Source organism: Urocitellus parryii, chromosome 10 (genome assembly GCF_045843805.1).
Source record: "Urocitellus parryii isolate mUroPar1 chromosome 10, mUroPar1.hap1, whole genome shotgun sequence".
Classification (NCBI taxonomy): domain Eukaryota; kingdom Metazoa; phylum Chordata; class Mammalia; order Rodentia; family Sciuridae; genus Urocitellus; species Urocitellus parryii.
The window spans coordinates 80,880,130-80,904,232 of record NC_135540.1 but is presented as its reverse complement, the minus strand read 5'-3'; the positions used below and the strand labels follow the sequence as shown (position 1 = coordinate 80,904,232).

The 24,103-nt window shown below is 38.4% G+C and overlaps 1 protein-coding gene across 1 annotated transcript; it reads left to right on the top strand.

The window, feature by feature from the left end:
* Positions 1 to 600: 600 nt before the first annotated feature.
* On the top strand, positions 601 to 23,967 carry Bmp3 (bone morphogenetic protein 3). Its single transcript, XM_077803590.1, has 3 exons — positions 601 to 925; positions 16,394 to 17,304; positions 23,776 to 23,967. Exons 1-3 carry the CDS (start codon positions 601 to 603, stop codon positions 23,965 to 23,967), a joined length of 1,428 nt encoding a protein of 475 aa, XP_077659716.1.
* The last annotated feature ends 136 nt before the right edge of the window (positions 23,968 to 24,103 follow it).

The following is a 24,103-nucleotide window of genomic DNA, read 5'->3' as shown; positions in this document are numbered from 1 at the left end:
TCTCTCTCTCTCTCTCTCTCTCTCTCTCTCTCTCTCTCTCTCTCTCTCTCTCTCTCTCACACACACACACACACACACACACACACACACCACGCACTTACACTCAAAACTCAGACTGGCGGTTCCGCGGCTCCTCCAGTCCCTGGAAAAGGCGAGCTAGTGAGCGCCCTCCAGAACCCTGCTCTCACCCCAGCTCCGGCACGCGCTGAAGGCAGCTCTAACCCGCGTCCCCAGCGCAGCCGCTTCGGCAGGGTGTTCCCGAAAATAAAGTGGGGAGGGAGGGTAGAGGCAGCTCCTGAAAACACTCGGGCCACACACGCGGCGACCTACAGCTCTTCCCCAGCGTTGGATTGGAGACAACGCCTGCAGCGCCCTTCGCGGGTGAGATCCGCATCGCTGCCCCAGAAGAGCCCACCTGCGGGTTCGCGCTCAATCAGCGCAGAAAGTGGGGCTTGTCGCTGTCCGGTTCCAGCTCTGCCCTGGGCTCCCAGTGCCCTTACCGCAGCGGCTTAGAAGTTCAAGCCTTGTCGCCGGCCCCTCGCGCCTTGGGAGTGTTCCCGTGCGATACACCGAGCGGACGCGCGGCACCCGGACCTCGCCATGGCTGGGGCGCGCATCCTGCTCTATCTGTGGCTGGGCTTCTTCGGCGTGAGCCTAGTGCAGGGAGAGAGACCGAAACAACATTTGCCTGAGCTCCACCAAGCTATGCCAGGAGACCGCACGGCAGGTGGTGGCCCTGGCCCAGAGCTGCAGCCTCTTGACAAGGTGTCGGAGCATATGCTGCGGCTCTATGACAGGTACAGCGACAGTGGCAGAGTGGAGGCAGCACGGATGCCAAGCTCCCGACAACGAAGCTCGCAGCCCCGGCGCCCTCAGCCCTTGCGCGAAGGCAACACAGTTCGAAGCTTTCGTGCGGGAGCAGCAGGTGAGTGCTCAAGGGGAGCCCCCTTCCTGCTGTCACTCGCTCTTTGGCTTTCTCCCAGGACCCCCCACAGCTCCTTGTCAGCCCTTGTCTCCCTAGTGCTACCTAGGGACCTTTCCCCGCCCTTCGTAGCTGCCCTCTGTGTCCCTTGCCCTGTCACACTCTGCATTTCTCCAGCTGCGATCCAGATAAGCCCAGTTTTATAATCCCAAGTGAGTGGGAGTCCAGAGAAGAGCTCAGAGCAATAGAGAGGGTTGGGGGCGACATTTTATGCTCAGCTTAGCCCTCCTGCTCAGGGTGCCTGGAGTACTTCTAGGGGACCTTATCCCAATGATTCCTAAATTGGTCAGCGGAAATTCCCTTGGGCTAGGCTCGACCTGTGTTTACCCTGAAGCAGATGCCATTTTATGCCAGCCCAAAGGGCTCCAGAGAGTAAAGCGCACTTGAACTAGATGCCTTCCCCTCGCCTTTTAGGTTTTCGCTTCTCCAGATCTTGCACCCACCGGCTCTTAACTCCTCACGCCCTCTGTGTTACTATATTTGACACTTTCTACTTGATAGTCCCTACGTGGCAAACACCCAAATAAAACCAGGTGCTTGAGTGTATACATTACTTAAAACCCATCTGGGCAAATAGGAGTTGTACCATCCACCCTGGGAGGAGTTGGGGGCTGGGGGTGGAGCAGCTGCGGATCCTAAACATCTCTTGGAATCTGCCCACGAGAATCTGCTCATCCCATTTTTCAACGCAGATCACTGCAGACTGAAATTCATGGCTTAACAAGGTTTCTTCCCTTAGCCCCTGTGGTGAAGTGAATAACTTAGATGCTAACAGTCTTCTCCTCTTGTGCTAATGGCTTGAGGGAAAGTTTCCAAACCCTATTTATATGCTTTGAGGATGCACTAGGATTTTTCCTTCCTTACATTCATGATAAAGAAAACGTGAATGCAAAGCCTTCTTTAGTGAAGCATCAAAGAATCTTCAAGAAAGGAAACTATGCCTCAGTGCTCTGAGACATTTCCCCCAACTTTGATATGTAGGACTCCTGGAAAAAAAAAAAAAAAAAAAGGAAAAACTAACACATCCATCAAGGAAAGTCCAAGGTTGAAACTGTGAATAAACTCTAGAGCTCAAAGGCATGATGACATTTACAATAAATGTGAATTATGCTTTATAATGCAGAAGTCTTTAGCTAGAGGCTGAACTGAACCAGGTTTTACTTTCTTCTTAGAACCATAAGCATGACCTGTAAGGGGCTCACTTCCACTAGGGAAACAGAAACCTGCCCTGCATTATCCACAACACCCCAGATCCTTGAGGAAGCTGTCTTGACAGTGAATGATGGGTTTACTTTAGTGAATCTCTGGGGGCAGAGCTGAATGAAGGAGCAGTGTGGAAGTAACAAGGATTAGAAGGAAGTCTGGTGGGCAAGGCAGGAGGCAATACTGCAGATACTCAAGTAACTCTTATGTTGATATTTGTTTTCTTTGTTATAAGCCCAGGGAATAACTGAGGCACTGGAGAGACAAACAATAATTTTTTTTGTATTGACAAGTTTCATTTTTAGTATAAACCACAAGTTTGGAGGTAGAATTTGAGTTTGTTTCATTCACACACATTGTATAGTTTTGTTGTTGTTATTGTTGCTATAGACTGGGTGAACTATGTGTAAGGATTTGAATAACTCAGGCACAGTATACTTTGGGGCTTCAATTCATTCTGCACATTATAATTTTAGTGTCCCTTATCAGCCCCACTGTGGTCTTCTAGCATCAAATGATAAACTCTGATGCAGAGGCCAGACATTCCCTTGAAATGATGAATTGAAGCTTGAAGCATATATACAAGGCTGTGTGCCCTGATAAGAAAGGTAATCCCTTTAGCATCCTAGAGACTGTCTTAATGACTTATTCATCAAATGTAGACATTGGTTTGTGTGGAAGCTTAAGTGTCATGTTACCTGGTTGGAGACTCCTTGAGAGGTGGTTCATGTTGGACCCCTTCCAAGAGTGTTTAGTTACTAACACACTGAAAAGACTTTATTATAAGGCAGTCCTGGCTGTAATGAGGCAGGACTCCAGAAAAGTGCTAAGGTTTTCATGTGTGTCCCTCTCGCTTCATCCATATCAGCGTTTTCATGACACCCTTCACCTTGTGACCTGTGTTCTGATGTGGGTGAAAGATGCTGTCTGCATTAATAAATTAGATATGTTTCTCAGTTCAAAGTGTTTCACAACATATGGGCTTCTCTGTACCAAAGATGTTCCAGATTTTAATGGAAAGTCAGGTGGTGTGCTGTGTACACGGAGTGGCTGCTGATCCGGCAGACTTTCCAAGTGCTTATTCAGGCTGAGTTATAGCCTTAGAGACCTATTTGCTCTTTGGAACATACCTGATTAAAATTATTTATTGTTCTAAACCTAGAATATCTTTGGTTGAAATTTAGCTGCTGTGGTCTCCCTCTGATTACTTTCTACTTAAACCATTACTTGATGGTGGGTGGCATCCATCCTAAATACACTTTCTGCTAACCCCTGTTCTCCTCCCTCAACTCAAGGCAGCTGGTGTGCCAAAACCGTAAGTTTGGAGCACTTATAAGCCTTTTTTGTGACGTGTAAGAGTTTACATAAAGAGAGGTTTTATCTTTCCCTTTGTAAAAGTTGATTTACAAAATTATTGATGGCAGAGACATTTGGCCTGATAAAACACATCATCTTGAAGGAGGACAGAAGGATATGAAATTCGCCTGTTTTAATCTTGATTTAAGTTTGTTCTTGGCTTTTACATGATGTTTTTTTTTTCTATCATGATCATTCAAGATAGATAATTTATATTACTTACTTTATCTTTATTCCCATAGTAACTTAATTTCATTTTTCTTGATCATAAAAGTAACCTCTTTAGGAAAACCAATTAAAGCACATATGTTCTTATTAGGAAACTATCACCATCTATGACATACAAGTACAAAAAGACTACATTTGAGTGGTTATGCATTGTCATTTTTTAAATCACACATATTTCATGAATAAAAGAGAATGATATTGAAGTAACCCAGACCCACAAGTGAATATTTTTCTTCAATGAGGAAAGAAAGATTCTTTTCTACTAGAAGCAAAAACTTTAAAAATGAAGAATCAAGATTTTTGACATGTTTCTGAAATGCAAGGTGAAAATATAAGAATTTGGAAAAATAGTATATGATAAAAGGATCATCACACAATAGGAGCTGTGTCTGTATAATATATGGACCAAGGAAAGCATCATATCTTTTAATGATAAGCAACTATAATTATTTTATTAGAATATACTTACCTTGAAATGCCTAGCACCTAGAAATGAGGCTTGAAACTAAGAGTACTTTATCTGTTGTTTTTTATTTAAAGGACAATAGTACATGTGGAGGAATTGGATATGCAGCTGCTTTGAATTACACACCACTTTGAATACATGATAGCCTTTAATGAAGTTTTTACTGTAATAGGCAAGACAGCTTTATAATATCTGACATTTAAAAATCCATAATACCATGAATTCTTGATTATCCATGCTCGATGGAAAGGAGAAAGAGAATGAATCGCATAAAAAATAATTCAAATTTAGCTTTGTAGTACAGTTAGACACACTTGGAGAAACCAAGAGACCATGAAGGTCAATGAAAAATAAAAACCATAAGCAGATAATTCATTCAGGCAAATAATTCACTCAATATTTGTATAATAAAATATATGCATAATTAAAAATGAATTAAGATGTTTACATACATTTTACCTAAGCAGTACAAGTTCACAAGTAATTGACTGAATGAGTTCAGATTTTAAAATAATTAAATAGGCACCTACATGCCCAATCTACTTCTAACTATTTTGGTATGGTAGAATTTTGTTTTTGGAAGAGTCATTGAAGGAAACAAGTTCACCTGCTTCCATGGAAGCATAAATGGGCATCATGATATATTTGCTAGACAATTTTCAAACATACTGAGCTCATCAAAAAATCTGTTATTTCTATTGACCTGATCTAATTTTCTAGGAGAAAATTTCACAAAAAGAGGTCCCTGGAAGATCTTAACAGGTGCTACATAAAATTGGATTCCATGGTCAAAAAATTTGGAAGAAGGGATCTGTTTTCTTTGCTGTGGGACCTTTCAGTGCCTTTAGATGCTAATGAGGCTCCTTAAGAGGGGCACACTTTTTGGAGAGAGGATAATTTATTCTTCTCTACAGGAATTTTGGAGAATTTTAGTACTAAGATTGCTAGTTGGGAAAATACTGGTTTAAAACCTTCCTAATTTAGGGCTAGGTTTGTGGCTCAGTGGGAGAGCATTTGCCTAGCATGTGTGAGGCACTGGGTTTGATCCTCAGGACCACATAAAAATAAATAAATAAAACCTTCCTAATTTAGCAAGAAAGAAGATATGCCAAGTTCAGTGACTACTATGAATGAAACTGGTCTTCATTCTCATTTCCCATTCAGTACCTATCTCATGATACATATGTATATTGTTAGTTTTTGAACTTGGTTATAATTGACATTTTACCATCTTCCTGCTTTATGGTGAAAATCTCTCTGAATATAATTTTAGAGTCTCTCTGTCACCAAATTTTATCTTCCCTGTCTCTTTATGAACTTTTATTTATTGTCTTCTTCTACATGATTAAGTACCTATTTTTTGTTTGTTTGTTTTAAAGCTATTTTATTTGCAGAAAAATACACTGGGAGATTTGTTAATGTTTTACCATCATTAATACCTATATGAAAGACACATTTGCTCAAGACATCCATCAACTCCCTTATATAATTTTCTGAACTAGCTGTATTTAATAGATAAAATAAAATTATACCCCTCAAGAATCCTCATAAAACCTTTTGAAAAACTTGGCATATATGTTCTATTGACTAGTCAGGATTTTTGTGCTACAATATAAGACAGAAATTTTCTCCCCAAATTTAGATGGTTTTCTCATTTGTTAAATTTGCATATCCTACTGAGCAAGGGGGTACACACCTGTAATCCCAATGACTGGGAAGGCTGAATCAGGAGGATCCCAAATTCAAGGCTACCTTCAGCAACTTAGTGAGACCCTGTCTCAAAACAAAAAAATAAAAAATGTTGGGAATGTATCTCAATAGTAAAGTGCCCTTCAGTTCAATCCATAGTACCAAAAGAAAGAAAAAGAAAAAAAATTGCATATCCTAGTAATCAGTATTTTTTTTTTTTTTGTACCAGGGATTGAACTCAGGGGGCACTTGGCCATTGAGCCACATCCCCATCCCTATTTTGTATCTTATTTAGAGACAGAGGTTCATTGAGTTGCTTAGCACCTCACCATTGCTGAGGCTTTTGATCCTCCTGTCTCAGCCTCTGGAGCTGCTGGGATTATAGGCATGTGTCACTGCACCGGCTGTAATTAGTAATCTTAATAATTTTATTTTGGTGGTAGTAGTGGAAAGAAATTGGCATCACAAATAGTATAAGATAGAGCTTTCCCTATGTCAATTTTCAGTTGAGTCAATTTTTATGATAATGTCATGAATCCTTGAAAATAGAACTTTTAAATGGAAATATCTACATAGTGATATAAAAACTTGGCATATATGTTATATATGGCATATATGTTATATATATAGTGATATATGCATCAGTTGATGCATGCTAAAGTTGGATAATGCCAACTTTGGGCTGTAATAAGTGATGACAGTATTACCCCAAACTTCTCAGACATATTTAGCAACCGATAAAATTGCTAGTCTATTCACATGTTAGTAGGAATTGTGTCTTGGCATAATGGCATATAAAGCTGTAGATAAAGTGCCCTGGTAACACACACTTTCAGTGGTGATATTTTTAAAGGCAAGGATTTCTCTTTATCTAAAAACATCTGCATGTAGGTCATAAAGTGAAATTACCTTGGTGTGTTTATTGACTTCTTCAGTGATCTCCTTTACAGATCTATTTTCTTTTGTTAACAGAAGCACAGTAAATGCCTTGATTATATTTGGGAACACTATAAATGAAAGTGTTGAGCAAAATGATCTCACTTTACTAAAAAAGGTACTGTCAAATATGCCTTCTATGTAATAATTACATCCAATAACTTCAGAAATATGAGGTTCTTTGTCCAGCCTTTCATTGTATAATTAAAGCAGCTGAGGTCTAACACACTCTTATTTACTTTTCCTTTGATTTTTAAAAAATTTAATTGCATGAAATTAATCCTAAAGACTATATTGAGTGATTGTTGTGGGTAGATATAGGTTAAGATGAATGGTTTTCAAGTTTAAAAAAAGATCATTAGAGTTTATTTTTTTGTTACCTAAGGCTGAGCATTGGGAGATTTAAATTCTGATCCTAGCTAAACTGCTGTAATAAAGTCCTTGATTATTGCTATTATCAGCCTCTTCATCTAGGTGGGTTAAATCATACCTACTGTGTCTCTTATAGAACAATGGTGAAACCCATTGGAGAAAGTTAATAGAAAGATACATCAAAAGTTTAAAAACCGGGCTGGGGCTGGGGCTCAGGGACAGAGCACTTGCCTCACACATTAGATCCTCAGCACCACATGAAAATAAATAAACAAAATAAAGATTTTTTTAAAAAAAAGTTAAAAAACCCTAAACAAGATATTCTTAATATTTTGAGAGATTGTCTTCCTCTAGCTTCCCGTAAAGCCTGAAACACATCTCAAATGCTGATACTATATGTTTGTGTGCAGTGATAATGTAAATATAAAGAGATGGTAGTCATCTTGTAAAACAATCTATGATTGTCCCATCCTTCAACAAGTTATTATCCGGACCCCAGGGATGGAGTGGGGCAGAGTTGTACTCTTTTGCAGAGATTTCATGAAGTTATTTAGTATCATAATATGGTCCCTGAATCTGCAACATCAAAATCACCTGGAATCTTGTTAGAAATTTTCCAGCCCACACCAAAATTCTGAGTTAAATCTGGAGTAGGGCTCAGCAATCTGTGTTTTAAAAAGCCAGCAGAGTGATTCTGATCCATGTCTGAGAAACACTGCTTTAAGCTTCTATCCCTAGAGTCTTGAGTATTTTGCATCATAACCCATATTCGAAATCTAGGATTGATTAGCGTGCTATTCCTGGCCCTCAGTGGGAGTCTCCTTGGACAAATGGTTTATTAACTTACGTAATGGTAAGCTTCTTTTGTTTTGCAAGGTATATTGCTGCCTTTATGACAGTTTTTGCCCTGGAGAAGGCTTCAAAGTATGTTAATCAAGACTGCTTGCCCTTTACTCACAGCTGCAGAGAGTTTGTGACCTAATAGATTTGCTAGAAGACTGATGTGAGCAGGGGCCTCCAAACAAAGTCCTTGGAGGGCAGGAAGTCTATCTCATTTCATGGTCACATTCTGAAGACCTGGCATAGTTTGACATGCAGCTTGAACTCAGTTGAGTTGAATTCAATGTTCAGAGATGAAATAAGAAGAGATAGTCGAAAAGCTGTCAGGTAATGTGTCCTTTAAGAAACAAACTTGTCTTGAAAGAATTTCCCCTGAGGCATATTATCGCTTATATATAAATGGAGATCTTATTTTACTTTATATACAACTGATCTAATAATTCTTCATCTCTAATTAACTGGAAGGAAACAGCTGAAGAAAGGCTTTTGCCAACTTAAGGAACTTGAACCTACTTGAAAATTTTTTCATTATGGTGTTAAACTTTTGAATCTGATAAGTTTGCACAGTTGTTCATTCAACAAACAAACATACACACCTATTTCAGGAGGTAAATACTCCAGACCGTGTGAAGGACTAGGAGTTCAAAGATTTATAGGACATAAGTCTGCCCTCCAAGAGCTCACAGTCTAGGAATGCCCCTGGGCGGAGGCTAAGAGCAGATAAACTGATTAATGAACATTTGACTATTCTAGAAAAACATACATTATATCATTTTTGGCCATGTTTTTACTTTGGACATAGAAAGTGGTTGTTTGGAGTTCTCATAAAACTTAGACATTTTGATTCAGACTCTGCAAGAAAAATAAAATTTTGTGACCTTTTCGTCTGCCTCTTCCTGAAAGTGGAAGGTAGCAGAGAGAAACTGCAGCCCCAGCTAAGAAATCCAGAGCAAATATTCAGCCAGTGGCAGCGGGTGTAGAGTATATATAACCTCTTCCTAGGTACCCCTGGCAGTTCTGGCCGCTGAACTTTGTTTGGACAAAGGAGTTGTGGGGGAGGGGTAGTAAGGAACTGTTCTTAGCTACATATTTTCTGTATGACTAAAATGTTTTCCCTGCTTCCTGGGGATTTAGCTAATCATCAAGATTTCATTTAATCTATTTGCTTTAAAATCAGACTTTACATAGAAAGCTTTCCATTGTATGTTCTAATTCCCTTTGAATTCATTCTGTGTGGGCCAGCACGAAGGTGAACTTCCCCTCACCACTCCCTGGACACTGCCTTCCTTTGCTACTCTTGGAGAGGGGCTGAACTGCTGCATAGCATGGCCAGTCTTGAGTCCCCAGGTCAGATCCCAGCTGCTTAAGCTGAATCCTTGCCCTTGTCAGGTGCAGGTGCTTTGTTTTCAGATAAAAACAGAAATAAATCTTCTACCTTTAAACAGTCAAACTCCTTACATAAATCGACATAGATAGACAATGACCTGCATCCTCCCTGAAATCAATTGTAACCAGCTGACTCACTTCTGTGGTCCTTCATTTTTTGCGTTTCTGTAATGCATAGGTTGAACTAAATCTGTTTGTTCATAAAAGAAGCATTTATTGAATATTGCTTAAGGGTCAGGACCTACTGGGGGAGCTAGAGAATCTAATGTAAAACAGGGAACTCATCTTTAAGGTGTTTTTATGATTTTAGAAAGGAGCAACACCAAATTAAAATAATAGAGGCAGGGTCCCAATCAAGAGAGTGGATTGTCAAGACCACCCTGCCTTGGGAGGTGGTGCCTTTGCTTTACCTTAACAAACAAATCCTGATTATCAAGTTGGAAAGGGGTAGGAAAAAGTTTTCCACAGAGAAGTGGCAGGGTCAGAGTCCCAACAAGCAAGAGGGAGGGTTGGCTTGTTCAGAAACTCACCTGACTTCCAATCTCCCTTTCTCAGATATTATGATTCTGAAAATTCAGAATGTAAGATTATAATGCCAATGGCAAATCTTAACTAGATTGCAATAGATATCTTCCCAGCAAGAAAATTGGGCTTGTTGGAGTGCCAGCAAACAGTTAGAAAATAGCACCACCTATTGGTAGCTATATTTTGGCATCATAAATTTGTCTTGGGGAAGAGCTGGGAACAAAGCCCCATGTTACATGCAAAGGAGCTGAGAGATTCTGTGGCTCACTTTTCACACTCCATCCTACCATAAGAGAATCCTCCTGTGATAGTCAGGACTTTTTCCCAGTCTTACCAAGTTGAGTCAAACAATCAAAAGTCATGACTTACATTGACCTGGATTTGTCCTCCTTTCAATTGCCACCTTTAGATTTATTCTTATCTTTGACACTGGAAAGAAAAACCCTGCTTTCTGTGAAGTCCCTTCAATAATTCACAATAATTTTTATGTCTTTGCTAAACTGTTTCATCCCAGGTCATCTATTCTTATTTATTCAACTCAAACTTATGAAAGAGTTTCTAGACCTCTCAACATCTTGATTACTTTCCTAGTTGTTTTTGACATATCAGAAACCAGTTAAGATGAAAACACCCAGAATTGGGCATGCTACTCTAGATATTTTTAGATTTGAATAGCATATAATTAGTATTATCTTGTATTAAAAATTTGAGGCTATCCATAGCCTAAAAATATTTCATAAGCTATTTTTGGTAACATCAAGCAGCCCATCTTTCTCATATTATTATTACCAGTATCATTATTATCAGTTTTTTCTTATTAATCAGAAAAAATACCTGGTGTTTTATTCAATGATTCCAAATAGATAATTATCTGAATACTTCAAATGAATTAAAAAAGTGAACATTAAGGCATTTTTCTTTCACTGGTATTTAAACTTAATTATTGGTGTGCATAGATAAATCTTTGCAATAACTCATGGGGGAAGAGAGAGAACTCTAATGCAAAATTCCCATTATTAAGTACAGGAAGATGCTTATTTAAAAGCTAAATTGATATAGAAATCTAAATATATATATATATATATATATATATATATATATATATATATATATATATAATGCCTGAAAGCCATTGAATAGATATTATTGTCATGTGTTTCTATTTCAGAGAGGCATTTATCTCATTCTTAATTATTGCTCATACCCAACTTGCTAAATTCCATGCAGCTGTCTTAATGGTGTATTTGTCCATTGTAAATGTTCATTAAATAGTTATTTGGTTTCTTTGAGGGAAGACCATTGACTTGCACAGAAATTAAATAACTTAAGATCTGAGAAAACAGAAAGTAAGCATTGGTCAAAGAAAGAATGCTTTATAGAAGGGTGGCTACTTCAAGCTTACTTTTGAAAAGAAACAGGAAGGAGAGTAGGGATTTAGAATAGGCAGAAAGAGAACTTTCCTTGATTTGAGTACAAATGACAAGAGCAAGGACATCAAGTGCTGGGTATAACTTAACTCACCTTTGGTTAGAAGCTAGATGTGAATTAGCCATTTCTTGTCTGAATTTGGCTGGCTTAGTTGTTTGCTAGAATTTCATGTAACTAGGTTAATTTTAAGCATTCTTATAATTTATATTTAAAATGTTTCCAATATTCCTTGTGGAAAAGCCTCCAGATCTTTAGCTGCTGTAACAGCAGCTGTGACACTGCTGCAACATGTTCCTTCCTTCCTACTCCTCCCAACATTCCCTTCTGCCTTCATCTTTAAAGTGTGGTTCAAAGGGCACCTTTTTCCCAAGTGTCCCTCTGTCCCCTATCTTGACAAAGTTAAGTGCTTCCTCTTCTGTTCCAAGATCCTTAACACCTTGGACAGCTAGTGTTAAAGTGGCAGAGCTACCTGCACATTGCTCACGATCCTCTTTCTCACCAGTGTGCGTGAATAGGAACATCTATTTGTGAAATCCTATGATCTAGCCCCAGCTCTAGCACCTGGTAGGTGTTCAGCTCATGTTTGTTAAAGTAAATCATTTATTTTGCTTTGGTGTCTGTTCATGGCTGGTTGTAGTATGTTTATGTGTGTAATACACAAATAATACAGTGGAAACTATGTACATAATCTCTGTGTTATAAGGCCCTTTTAGCTCTAGAATAGAGCAGTTTGTTGGTCTTAGACTTTCGGTTGCAGATTGAAATGATTAACTGCAGCTGGAGGGAAATTTTTAAAGTAATCACCAAGATTATCTTTATCTAATATGTCCTTCATAAAGAAAGAATGTTGCATTTCAAGAAAGGAATCTTTTGCCCAATTTACTGTTTTATTTGCTTATTCGTGTTGAGCAAAATCCTTATTCTTTACTGCCTTTGGAAATACAAGCTTTAAAAAATTTCCTTTTGGGCCATTACTATAAAACCAGTGGTTATTCTAGACCACCACCATCCAATAGAGATTTAATAGGAGCCACAAATGTAAGCCACATATATAATTTTAAAAGTTTAGTAGCTACATTTAAAAATGCAAAAAGTAACAAAAGCAATTAATTTTAATAATAAAGTACATTTAACCCAATATTATCATTTAATCAAATATTATCATTTTAACACATACTCAATATAAAATATATTTCTGAAATACTGTACATTTATTTTTTTAGCAAATCTTTGAAACTCAGTGTTCATTTTACATGTATACAGCACACCTCACTTTGAACTGGAGTAGGTGGTCACTATCATACTGGACAGTGCAGTTCTAGCATTTAAGGAAGCTTTCCTTAAATGTGGACTTTACCTGCATCCATTCAATTAATCCTCACAACTACTCTACAGTTGATACTACTGGGCTCATTTTATAGAGGAGCAGATTGGGATTTGTGCACATTTGTATTTTGCCTGAGAACAAAATACATTTGTTTGTATTTGTAATTTGTCTGAGAACCCCGATTGAGTGTAGTGGAATAGGCACTGGGTCACAGGGCTTAAACTTTAAAATCATGGCCTGAACTGAAATGGGAGTGGTAGGACCAGGTGGTGTGACAGATTCTGAGAATTTTCATGAGAAGATATTGAAGATTAGACACAGGGGTGGAGGCTGACCAAGAGTAGGTAACAAGGTGATGGGAAACTAGTCTGAAATAAGGAAATGTTTTGAAGCAAAATGTGGGGGAAAGGAGCAGGATTAGTTTACCCAGTGAGACTCTGCCACCCCTGTCCCTCGGAGTTCATTCATTCACTGCCAGTAAGTTTGGCAGCTGTTCTATTGCCACATACTTAGAACAGAGTGACTTCTCTTCTTCCATTTTAAACTTCCCTCTGCTACACAAAGTTTGGGTAAGAGTATATGCTATGGTGACTGGGATGAATTAAGGTCAGAGTCTCTGAACAACTCCAATGCCATGGCTTTGTTATAAAGGTCTGCAAAATATTATCCTGGTGTCATGGATAATACAAATGTGCACAAATGGCAGTTTCCTTCTTTTGCTTCACACAATGTTAAAAATGAGTAAAATGTGTTTCCCATTGCACTTCCTCTGTGCTTGGGGACTCAGTGAACTCATTTTAAGTTTCCACATCTTTATAAAAATGTTTTGTTTTTACAGAAACATGTTTTTGATCAAGAACATAATTTCATGATTGCGTGTGTTTCTGAAACAAGTATGTATATGGAACAAGTGCATGAAGGAAAGCCTGGGTTTTGGTGGCCAGTCCCAGGACTGGGCATTCTTTAACCTCAGCTTTACCAATAACTTGTTAGATGATCTCACGAGAAAGAGCCGTGTTCTGCCTTGACAAATCTGTCTCCTTCTCTCTACTATCTCTTATTCTGGATATGAAGAACTAGAAGTTCAAGTAAACAATTTCAATCTTTTTGTTGTTGTTGTTGTGGAGCTATATAGAAATTTAACTTCAAGATTCATGTAGTATCAGATTTCAGACAAACTACACAAGAAATAAAATTAAAAACATTTTTGAATGGGTGGCTCATTTTCTAATATATTTCTGAATATTAAGTTATTTCTCCCTGCCTACCCAACACATATCCTGCACCCTACATTTTGTGAGGCAGGTGGGAGATACAATCCCCGAGATACTGTGAATAGTGGCATTAATTACACTGACAATTTACATTTAAGAAATGCCTAACTGTCCCTCTCCTTGGTCTATACCCAAAGTACTTAAAAACAGCATACTACAGGGACACAGCCACATCCATGTTTATAGCAGCATAATTCACAATAGCTAAACTGTGGAGCCAATCTAGATACCCTTTAATAGATGAGTGGATAAAGAAACTGTGGCATATATACACAATGAAATATTACTCAACAATAAAAGAAAAGAAAATCATGGCATTTGCACATAAATGGATGAAGTTAGAGAAGATAATGCTAAGTGAAGTTAGCCAATTCCAAAAAAACAAATGATGAATGTTTTCTTTGATATAAGGAGACTGATTCATAGTGGGATAGGGAGAGGGAGCATGGGAAGAATAGACAAATAGATAGAGCAGAGGAGTTGGAGGGGAAGGAAGGGGGCATGGGGTAATTAATGATGGTGGAATGTGATAATCATTACTATCCAAAGTACAGGTATAAAGACACGAATTGGTGTGAATATACTATGTATACAACCAGAGATATGAAAAATTGTGCTCTATACGTGTAATAAGAATTGGAATGCATTCTGCTGTCATATATAAATAAAAAAGAAGAAGAAATGCTTAACTAGATCCTTATTGAAATGCTTTAAACTTATCTCATTTAATTTTGATGACATGGGAGGTAGAAATTATCTCCATTTTATGAATGAGAACAATAGCTCCCCCAGTTAATTAAGTGCCAGCACTTAAGTCAAGGTGAGTCTAATTCTAAACCTGTGCTTGTATCTAGTAGGGTCTGGGTGCCTCAGATAGGAGGCTATTACAGTATTTTGTCAAAGTTATATGTGCAGATCTATATCATCTCTAGAATGCTCAGCTCTGCCCCACCCCACCCCTGCACTAAGTTTACTATGGTGTTATAATTTTCACACATTTATGGTGCTTCAGTAAAGGAAATAACGAATCAAAAAAGTGGCTATTTTTTGCTTTAAACTTTTTTCTGGCTTTTAAAATTACTCCTGGTGACTCCCCACCCCTATTAGAAACCCTCAAAAGCAAGAGTTTACATAAATTTTTGGTTTGTATTTTTTTTAATTGAAGTAAAATTCACAAAAATAGGAAATTAACTTTCTAAGAGAACAATGAAGTGGCAATTGATACCTTTGCAGTGTTGTGCGACAACCAGCCCCATCTAGTTCCAAAACATTTCTATAATTCTAAACTCCATAAGGAGTTTCTCCTCATTTGGTCCTTCCTCTGGTCCCTGGCAAACACCAACCACTATGGTCTCTATGAACTTAACTATTCTGAATATATCACATAAATGAAACAATACAATTTGTGAACTTTTGCATCTCTAGTTTATTTCATTTAGCATAATGTTTCATGGTCTATTTACATTGTGAATGTATTGGTATTCATTCTCTTTCATAACAGTAACATTCTATCTTTTAGAAATGCCACACTTTGCTTATCTGTCCACTGACCATCTATTGAGCTGTTACCACCTTTTGGTCATTGTGATAGTGCTGCTATAAACAAATACTCATTTGAGTGTCTATCTTCAGTTTTGGAGGCATATGTCTAGGAGTAGAATTGCTGGATCATATGGTAATTCCATGTTTAATGTTTGGGGACCTATTGAATTGTTTTCCACAACAACTGAACCATTTTACCTCCCTACTGACAAAATGAAAGAGTTGCAATTTTTCCACATCCTCTCTGATTCTCTGGTGTTTTGGGGTTGGTTTGTTATAGCCATACTCGTATGTCTCAACTAGTACATTGTGGTTTTGATTTCTAGTACCCTAATGACTAATGTTTTTGAGTATCTTTTTATGTGCCTGTTGGCCATTTGTATATCTTCTTTGGAGAGCAAAAAGACTTTTGCTCATGTTTTATTAGTTTATACATAGTTATAACTGTTGTTGAGTTATAGCTGTCACTTATGTACTAGGTTCTGGATATTAGATTTGTCAGATATATGGTTAACATTCTGAAGATTGTCTTCTCACTTTCTTGACTATGTCCCTTGATGCAAAAGTTACTAATTTCAATGAATTTCACTTTATCTGATTTATAAATTTATTTTATTGATATATCTATGTGTTTTCTTTTATTGTTCACATTTGAATGTCATATCTAAGAATTCACTGTCAAATCCAAGTTCATGAAGAATTACTCCTCTATTTTCATCGGAGAATTTTATGGCTTTTATCTCATATATTTAGGGTACTGATTTATTTTGAGTCAAAATTTTTCACATGGTTGAGGTCTTATTTACTTCTATTTACTCTTTGTCTTTTTTGCTTCCTAGGAGACCTTAAAAGCAAAGGACTGCATATTTTTAATCTGACTTCCCTAACCAAGTCTGAAAACATTTTGTCTGCCACACTGTATTTCTATATTGGAGAGCTGGTAAACATCAGTTGGAATTGTCCAGTGTCCCCAAGATGCTCACATCATGCTCAGAGAAAACACATTCAGATAGAACTCTCTGCGTGGAGCCTCCAAGCTAATCTAAACCAAAGCCAACTCCTGGGTCATCTGTCAGTAGATATAGCCAAACCTCATCGAGATACCATGTCTTGGCTCTCTAAAGATATCACTCAGCTCTTGAAGAAGGCCAAGGAAAACGAGGACTTCCTCATAGGATTTAACATGACCCCCAAAGCGCAGCAACCGCCAAAAAGGATGGTTCCTTTTCTGGAGCCTTATATCTTGGTGTATGCCAACGATGTTGCCATTTCTGAGCCAGAAAGTGTGGTGTCAAGCTTACAGGGACATTGGAATTTCCCCAATGGAGCTGTTCCCAAACTGGATAGCCACATCAGAGCTGCTCTTTCTATGGAACGAAGGAAGAAACGCTCTACGGGTATCTTGTTGCCTCTGCAGAACAATGAGCTTCCTGGGGCAGAGTATCAGTACCAGGAGGAAGGGGTATGGGAAGAAAGGAAGCCTTACAAGACCCTTCAGACTCAGCCGCCTGAGAAGAATAAGAACAAGAAGAAACAGAGAAAAGGACCTCACCAGAAGAGTCAGACGCTCCAGTTTGATGAGCAGACCTTGAAGAAGGCAAGAAGAAAGCAGTGGGTTGAACCTCGGAATTGTGCCAAGAGATACCTTAAAGTGGACTTTGCAGATATTGGCTGGAGTGAATGGATTATCTCCCCCAAGTCTTTTGATGCTTATTATTGCTCCGGAGCCTGCCAGTTCCCCATGCCAAAGGTAGCCATTGTTTTAGCCCTGTTCTTTCTATTTCTGCAGAGTAGAAAGCCACACTAAGTTGAATGTGCATGTTGTGTCAGTGCATGTTTTCATTTACAGAATCCATCTGGACCCTGATTTACTACATTCTAAAGTGCAATAGGTAATATGGTTATGCTTGTTTTTTCTTTAATGGTGTTAAAGTAATATGAGGTCAAAATGAATATGAAGAATATGAAAAAATGTATGCATAAAATATGCCTTTTGTGTTGCTTCTAAACATGGTGCATATTCAACTAGTTATCTATACCTGTCTATGATAAGCAAACCCCAGGTGGTAGAAGACTGGTCTTTGAGGGATGTTCAGGGAATGGAATGCATAGAGATGGTGGGAGCAAAAGGACAAGCTAATGGGATTGATGCCCTGATGCAGAACATTTTTTTTTTTTTGATAAGTAGTTACTCATGAGAAGAGTTGTCCCCACAGAGGTTAAGATCAGGGTTTGGCTAGGTAAACTGGCCTCATTAGATCTTCCAGATGTTTATTTCATTTGCTTCTCTGCTAAATGTCAAAAAAGAAGGCAAAATAGAATATGACGACTCTGTAAACGTCTTCCAAGACCCATTTTAACCTCTCAGAAATTACCTGACTCTTCCAAACTCAATTAGGACTGTGTTTTATCATATCACTACTGAGTATTATGACAAATATATTTTCAGAAGTCTCTCCAACACTCACCTCTTTTTGCACAGCAAGTCCAAGTGACAGTTCTCTTTCAATGTATGGTATAAATAGTAAAATAGAGAGGGGCCCTCCAGCCTTCGGTTCAGCTTGTTGCCATGCTTTCATTCTTAGCTTCAGACAATCTGAATCTATTAAACAATGAGAGGTGACCCAAGGAATAGAATTCAGAGAAAAAAGTGGATTTTTAAAAATACTTGAATCAATTTTTGTTATTGTTTGATAATGGGGACAGAAGATCCTTCACCTCAAAGAGTGACTGATTTCTGTTTATAAATCTTTATGATTAGCATTTTTATGTTTCTAGTCCTGTGATCACTGGGTACTATGCACATAAAAACAAAGGTGCTAACGGACATCCTGTTTTTCTTGTTAGGATATCTCAGAAAGATAAGCTTTTCACATTTTCTAAGACCTTATGTTTCCCAAGGATTTTGAATGATATCAAGTTTTGTAAACTCAATACAAAGTAAGGATTTTCTACATTTACAGTGATAAAAAGAGCCTTATCTTGTCTAAAGATTCATGGAGTACATTTTGCTGATGAAACAAAAACTCATTCACCAGAGATGACACTTAGAAACACAATAAAGATGACACATGTCGCAAACAGAGAAGAATCATTTACCATACGGCTTGCCTTGTGGCATCCAGAGGCAAGAATGGATTCCTCTACTGTTAGGTTCAGGAAGACTGATTTTAGATAGGCTGAGGGTTTTCTAAACTCTCTCTCTCACCCTCATAAACAGGTCACTTGGGTAACCTGGAAAAGAAGTTTTTTTTCCCTCCCTCCTGACTCCAGGAAGGTTCCAGAAAGCCATACGAATGTTGAGATGTTCTTTTTGGTTTGCTTTTCATTCCCTAACTCTGGAGAAGGGTCTTAGCCTCCAGCCTTCCACCACTGCTCCTCACTTGTGTCTCTCTCTTCTGTTGGTGCCACCTGCTTTTACTCATCCTAAATCTGGTATTGCTCCAGAAGAGCTTCACCATGGTCCTCAGTGATCTAAAGAATAATAATTTAAAAGCTAATAAGGGATTAGTTACAAAAAGGATAAATTTAAGGAAAGAAGTATGTTAACATAGCAGAATAATTAAATATGCATGCTTAATCATAAGGGCTTCTTAAACCTTACTTTGTCTGCAAACTGCCTGGGTTTTTTTTAAATATGTAGGCTCTGATCCAGTGGGTTTGGGGCTGGAGTCCATGATTATGCACATCTAACAAGCTTCAGCATGATACTAATGCTGCTGATTCACAAATTGTACTTGGAGTAGTGACATTGATAATCAAATGCTTTTGGCTTGAATCTTGATTCTACCATTTACCAACTATGGTTCTTTAGATAAATTACTCAAACTCTCTACATGTTAGTTTACCATCTTGAAAATGGGTAAAAATAGTAATAATAGGACCTCATAACAAAAATGAGATGGGGGAAATGAGATAGTAGAGCAACTTGCATGCAGTAGGTGCTCAATAAGTATTTGCTGTTATTGTTGTTATCATTAATGGCCATTGCAGAGTCTGAGGAGAACAGAAAATTAAGTGTGGGGGTGCTGAAGAAAGACTATGTAGGGAAAGGGAGCAAGAAAATAAAAGTTGTAAAGCAAGAAAAAGTTCTGTATTTCTAGTTCCTTTACAAATATCACAAGATTGAAAATAGGATTCTCCCTGTGGGTTTAACAGCCTGTGAGCTCTTCCAGTGAGGTGCCTTTGGAGAGTAATAGAATGAGGAGAGCATCCATTGCAGCAACTGGACTCATCATAATATTTGTCGAAACTTGGAATGGCATCAGAGCTCCAGGGAGACATAACAGGGATAAGCATGGAGCTTTCTCTCTGAGCTTGATATTTCTTTTTGCCAAGTGGAGAGTGAAGGTTTGGCCGTTACAAAGAGTTCTCTATCTCTCGTCACCTTGTGTGGATATGCTTAACTTTTAAAGCTTTCTAGTGGTTTCCTTTAAGTCTTCCAATGGTACAGTAACCAAGGGATGGGAAACATAAAGCTGAAGGAAGGGCAAGGGGCAAGTATGTCCCTTGTCAGCATAGTGTCGAATATGGCAACCAGAGACAACTACTTAAATAGAAACGCAGCCTGACCAGCTGAACAAAAATGAGGGTCTGCAACTAGGTCAGCATGACACGTGCAGTAATGGAGGCACCAAAGAATCTTCAGACTTTAGATATTCATTTTGCCCCAGAGAAAAGTTCTCCCAGGCCAGACTGCTCAGCTGCTCTCCTGTTTTGGGCCTCCTGAGCAAAAGCCCGCTCTATATGGCAGGTCTCGTCTTCTGCTAAAGTCGACAACCTGCTCCATAATTCAGAACAGCTGTGCTCTGCCTTTCCCAAATTCCAGGCTTTGCCCTTTCACTGATTCCAATTAGATAGTTTCTGGGCCCTCACACCCATGTGGGCTGGACTGGAAGTGTGGGGAGCAAAGCCTCAAGGTCTGGGTCGGGAATGAAGGCTCCTAGCCGATGACATACTCTCCCCTGCTAATGTATTTGTAATCAAATTCAACTTGAGGACATCACACACAGCTTGGCAGGTGCAGGCCTGACCACTGTAGATTTCATTCACAGACAGAGCAGTTTGGATTTTTCCGATTTGTAGCCCTTATAGGCAATCTGTTCTCCCAGAGAGAGAGAGAGAGAGAGAGACTGTTGGAATTCTGCCATGAGATGAAAAATACCCACATAGCCAAAGCCAAGTTCTTTGCCTCCCTCACCACCTTAGCAGAGATGGAAAACAGAAATTTTAAATGAAAATGGTTGAGCCATTGTTGCTGACAGAGCTCCAAGAAACGAACAAGGATTAGAGGGATGAAGTTACTTTTGCAAGGAATTATGCAAAAACTAAGAATAGCAAAGACAGAACTAGGCAGTAAATAATCCAAATAGGTTGCACCAAATATTCCATATGAAAAAAAATTCACATTAATTAGTTCAAAACCATACATCCTCAATGAATTGCCTGAATTTTCCAATTCTAATGTCTGGTCATGAATATAAACACTAAAAACATTGAATTGTGATGTACTGTGTTTCCTAAGCAAAAAATTATCTGAACTGATGTTGAAGACATGTTTCAACCTCATTTAAAAGAGAGGCTGGTGATGGTAAGAGAATAGGCTGGCATTTATGGCTGAAACATTTCTCAATCTCAGTAAATATGAGTCATGAGTAACACAGTTTGAACTCAGAAACAAACCCAAAACTGTGAACAGGCAATATGCTTCACCCCAGAAAATTACAGCATGGATCATTTGTGCATGACATAATTATTCCTGGTAAGGGGAGCTTGATCAGAGGATTCCATAGTGAGAAAAAAGGGGAAACTCCCTAGTAATCTGAGAGGTTCCTGATAAGAAAACACCAACCCACCATTCAAAGGCTTGTGCTGAATTCCCGCGAGCTCACTAGAGACTACTCATACCCTCATAGTTTCTGACTCCATCATTTATGAGTTGGAGGTTAAGGGGGGAAAAAGGATAGGAATTTTCCTAGGAAACACCCATGAATATTTTCCATATCTCAGGCAGAACCTTTCATTTTTGGTGTTGAATTTTTTTTCCCACAAAAATAGGTAAAATGAAGGGTATGCTGTTTTCTGTAAGTATTTCATCTATTTACCAAATATTTCTTCAGTGTCAAGAGTATACAGTGTTCTAGGCATAGAGGACAGCAATGTGCAGCATATTTATTGCCCAAGGGCTGATCTAATTAAATAGAACAACTTTGTATGAAATATAAATATTGAATCATTAGACATTAACAATAATAGAATTATGTTAGAAAATCTGGCTTTAAAAATCTTTTGGGGGTTCATGACAAGTTTTTTGGATGATTGAGTTCTTCAGAATAACTTTAAATCAATAGAGAAAATTGTATGTCTGCAAAAGTTCTTTTTAGAAATTACTGATACTGCTAAGATAACAAACAAAGCCTATTGACATCCATGGTTCAATGCTCCTTGCAATTTGGGTGAGGTTCACATATTTTATTGATGATGTAGGGCACCCAAAATGCAAAGTAGAACAGCATGGACTTTTTTTTTCTTTTTTCACTTAAGGGGTGAAACCCTGTTTTGCAATCAATCCAAGCTAGTGAATTGAAACTTGACTTCTCTTTTTAACTTATACATAAAGTCCCTCGAAAGTAAGAGTAAAATTAAAACTAATTTTTAAGTTATTTATATTTATTCACAATAAGTTGAAGTCAAATGTATGGACTCTTTTTTTTACAGTGAAATTTAAAAGTGCAATGAGACAAATAAAAATTTCCCTTTATCTGCCAAAAGGAATCCTTTCCCACCCCCGACAATATGCTGATTTTCTGTATTATTTTCTTCTCCTTTGACTTTTATGCAACTTGTGCCAGTTTCCCATGTTGGAGTTAGGAGTTTGAATTTAAAATCCCAATTCTTTGTGGCAGGGGTGCCTCTAAGCCATAAGAAATACTGCTCAAAATGTTGAAATTAGAGTGAGAGTTTTGACTTAAATCCTATTCCTGACTTGAAGGCTGGCAAATTACCAGATTTCTCTCCCCTCCCCCTTCTCTCTTTGTGTGTGTGTGTGTGTGTGTGTGTGTGTGTGTGTTGGTGGGGATCAAACCCAGGGCCTCACACATGCTATGCAAGCACAAGCATTCTACCCCTGAGCCTCATTCCTAGCCCCCAAATTTCTGTTTTTAAATATGATTGAAACAAAACCAGTTTCACCCACCCAAAGGAGACCATGGGGGAAAAGTGCTGTTGAAAAGCATCTCTTATGGAGGTCTTCTGGCCATTCTGCAGGACCTAACACTCTGGGCTAGCAAAACTGACTCCTCCCTTCAATGCTTTGAGTTAGAGCAGAGCTGTATGGGGCTTTCTAAATAAAACCACATGTTTCACATGGAAGGTAATGATCCCATTTGGATTTTCCTGGGGAAGAGATTTAACCCAGGCTTCCTTGGTCAAATGTCTGACATCCATGGGATAACCTTAGACCCTCTAGTTTATTCCCACAGGACAAGATCTACTCCTAAAAACACCACTCTACCAAGTCTAAACCCATGGAGCAACAGTGACCCCCAGTGGCCAATGGAGTGGTCTTTTTTAACCTCAATTTGCACTTCTGAAAGTTGAATAATTACATTAATGAAACAGTCACCATCCAATTCATTTTCCTGGCAACTAGTAAAGTAATCAATGCTCCTCTGTCCCACTTAGTTTTTTTTTTGGCAACAATGCATAAACATCACTATAGTAGTGGCATTAAGGCACCTCTGTTAAATAGGGTATTTTTTAGGGTTCTTCATGATTAATGTAGGGTCAAGAACAATAATAAAAACTTTTTTTAATTGCAAACCTATTGTTGAAAACATCACTAATATATCAATTCCATGGTTGGGGATTAAGTTCTTTGCAGTTAAGTGATTCCTGCTGAAAGAATGGGCTTAAATTCTTACCACTTATAAGCTATTTGACTTCAGACAGGTCATTTAAGCTTTTTGAGTCTGCCAAATGTAAGAAACAGTGTTTTTGTTATAAGGATTAGAGGTGGTCTGTATAAAATGCCTGGAACATAGCAGGTTCTCAAGCAAATGACTATCACTTCGGGGCCATGGGGAGCCAAGGTTGGGCTGATGTACACTATGTCAGGATTTTACAAAATTGTTGAAACAAATTCATTATATAGGCATTTTGTGTGATGAGGAGTAGAATAACCATTCCACCTAACGTGTGTTCTCTCATTTATTTTCTCTAGTCTTTGAAACCATCAAATCACGCTACCATCCAGAGCATAGTGAGAGCTGTGGGGGTTGTCCCTGGGATTCCTGAGCCTTGCTGTGTGCCAGAAAAGATGTCCTCGCTCAGCATTTTATTCTTCGATGAAAATAAGAATGTAGTGCTTAAGGTATATCCTAACATGACAGTAGAGTCTTGTGCTTGCAGATAACCTGGCAAAGAACTCATTTGAATGCTTCATTCAATCATTAGTTTATTTTTATGGACTTTTTTTTTTTGCACTGCCAATGCATTTTGTTCCAAAAGATTGTTTTATAGTCAAAAGAGAATGAGCAAATAGATTGAAG